The sequence below is a fragment of the Cherax quadricarinatus genome, chromosome 1 (genome assembly GCF_038502225.1).
Source record: "Cherax quadricarinatus isolate ZL_2023a chromosome 1, ASM3850222v1, whole genome shotgun sequence".
Lineage (NCBI taxonomy): Eukaryota > Metazoa > Arthropoda > Malacostraca > Decapoda > Parastacidae > Cherax > Cherax quadricarinatus.
The window spans coordinates 24,035,340-24,037,839 of record NC_091292.1 but is presented as its reverse complement, the minus strand read 5'-3'; the positions used below and the strand labels follow the sequence as shown (position 1 = coordinate 24,037,839).

Genomic DNA, 2,500 nt, shown 5'->3' with positions numbered 1-2,500 from the left:
GGGTGTGTATATATATGTTTGTACATGTATGTGTAGTGTGACCTAAGTGTAAGTAGAAGTAGCAAGACATACCTGAAATCTTGCATGTGTATGAGACAATAAAAAGACACCAGCAATCCTAACATCATGTAAAACAGTTACAGGCTTCCGTTTTACACTCGCTTGGCAGGACGGTAGTGCCTCCCTGGGCGGTTGCTGTCTACCAATCTACTACCTAGTTTTGACATACCTGTGTGTCTTCATTATTTTTTTTTTCCACAGATATGTATCTCGTGTGAATGTTCGAGACTCGACAAAACACATGATTTTGGGAACCCAGCAGTTCAAGCCTATGGAGTTTGCCAACCAGATCAACCTAAGTATGGATAATGCTTGGGGTATCCTTCGTTGCATTATTGACATCTGTATGAAGTTGCCAGATGGAAAGTTTCTCATCATGAAAGATCCTAATAAGGTGAGGTTTCCACATGTCACTGTTTAAAAATAATTTTTTTTTTTTTTTAACATTTCCTATCTCCCACCAAGATAGGGTACCCAAAAAAGGAAATTCATTTATGATCATTCATTTAATAGCTGTCTTGCAAGACGTACACAGATTTCACACCTCAAATGAACCTCCGAACTGCACTCTAAAAATACGTAAAAATGTCTTTTTGGATAATTAATTAACATTTGCGTTTTAATTTCTTTGATAGAAAATGATGAAGTTTTGCAGTTTAGTATCTTATATTTTTATATTTGTATATGCAGAGGGTAATTGAATTGTGATGTCGGCACATTTCTGGAAAGACGTAGATTGAATGAATGATGGTGAATGTGTGTCCTTTTTTGGGTCACTGCCTTTGTGGTAGATGGCTGTTGAGGTAAGTGTGTTTGATTTTGATTTTTTCATTTGGAAATTTTCTATACCTGAATATGCTTCACACCATTCAGGCTTTTTATATATATATTTTTTTTTTTTTCTCAACAAGTCGGCAGTCTCCCACCGAGGCAGGGTGACCCAAAAAAAGAAAGAAAATCCCCAAAAAGAAAATACTTTCATCATCATTCAACACTTTCACCACACTCACACATTATCACTGCTTTTGCAGAGGTGCTTAGAATATAACAGTTTAGAAGCATATACGTATAGAGATACACAACATATCCCTCCAAACTGCCAATATCCCAAACCCCTCCTTTAAAGTGCAGGCATTGTACTTCCCATTTCCAGGACTCAAGTCCGACTATATGAAAATAACCGGTTTCCCTGAATCCCTTCACTAAATATTACCCTGCTCACACTCCAACAGATCGTCAGGTCCCAAGTATCATTCGTCTCCATTCACTCCTATCTAACACGCTCATGCACGCTTGCTGGAAGTCCAAGCCCCTCACCCACAAAACCTCCTTTACCCCCTCTTTCCAACCCTTTCGAGGACGAACCCTACCCCTCTTTCCTTCCCCTATAGATATATATGCTTTCCATGTCATTCTACTTTGATCCATTCTCTCTAAATGACCAAACCACCTCAACAACCCCTCTTCTGCCCTCTGACTAATGCTTTTATTAACTCCACACCTTCTCCTAATTTCCACACTCCGAATTTTCTGCATAATATTTACACCACACATTGCCCTTAGACAGGACATCTCCACTGCCTCCAACCGTCTCCTCGCTGCTGCATTTACCACCCAAGCTTCACATCCATATAAGAGTGTTGGTACTACTATACTTTCATACATTCCCTTCTTTGCCTCCATAGATAATGTTTTTTGACTCCACATATACCTCAACGCACCACTCGCCTTTTTTCCCTCATCAATTCTATGATTAACCTCATCCTTCATAAATCCATCCGCCGACATGTCAACTCTCAAGTATCTGAAAACATTCACTTCTTCCATACTCCTCCTCCCCAATTTGATATCCAATTTTTCTTTATCTAAATCATTTGATACCCTCATCACCTTACTCTTTTCTATGTTCACTTTCAACTTTCTACCTTTACACACATTCTCAAACTCATCCACTAACCTTTGCAATTTTTCTTTAGAATCTCCCATAAGCACAGTATCATCAGCAAAAAGTAACTGTGTCAATTCCCATTTTGAATTTGATTCCCCATAATTTAATCCCACCCCTCTCCCGAACACCCTAGCATTTACTACTTTTACAACCCCATCTATAAATATATTAAACAACCATGGTGACATTACACATCCCTGTCTAAGACCTACTTTTACCGGGAAGTATTCTCCCTCTTTTCTACACACCCTAACCTGAGCCTCACTATCCTCATAAAAGCTCTTTACAGCATTTAGTAACTTACCACCTATTCCATATACTTGCAACATCTGCCACATTGCTCCTCTATCCACTCTATCATATGCCTTTTCTAAATCCATAAATGCAATATAAACTTCCCTACCTTTATCTAAATACTGTTCACATATATGCTTCAATGTAAACACTTGATCTACACATCCCCTACCCACTCTGAAACCTCCTTGTTCGTCC

General features: G+C 38.8%; 1 protein-coding gene across 2 annotated transcripts in view; it reads left to right on the top strand.

Annotated features, from left to right (window-relative positions):
- Positions 1 to 2,500, top strand: part of LOC138851062 (eukaryotic translation initiation factor 3 subunit D-like) — a gene marked incomplete at its 5' end in the record, with an annotated part of 29,219 nt that overhangs the window by 6,520 nt on the left and 20,199 nt on the right. For both annotated transcript variants that reach the window (XM_070103186.1, XM_070103143.1), the window contains 1 exon segment: positions 262 to 454. In XM_070103186.1, coding sequence (XP_069959287.1) covers positions 262 to 454 — 193 coding nt within the window.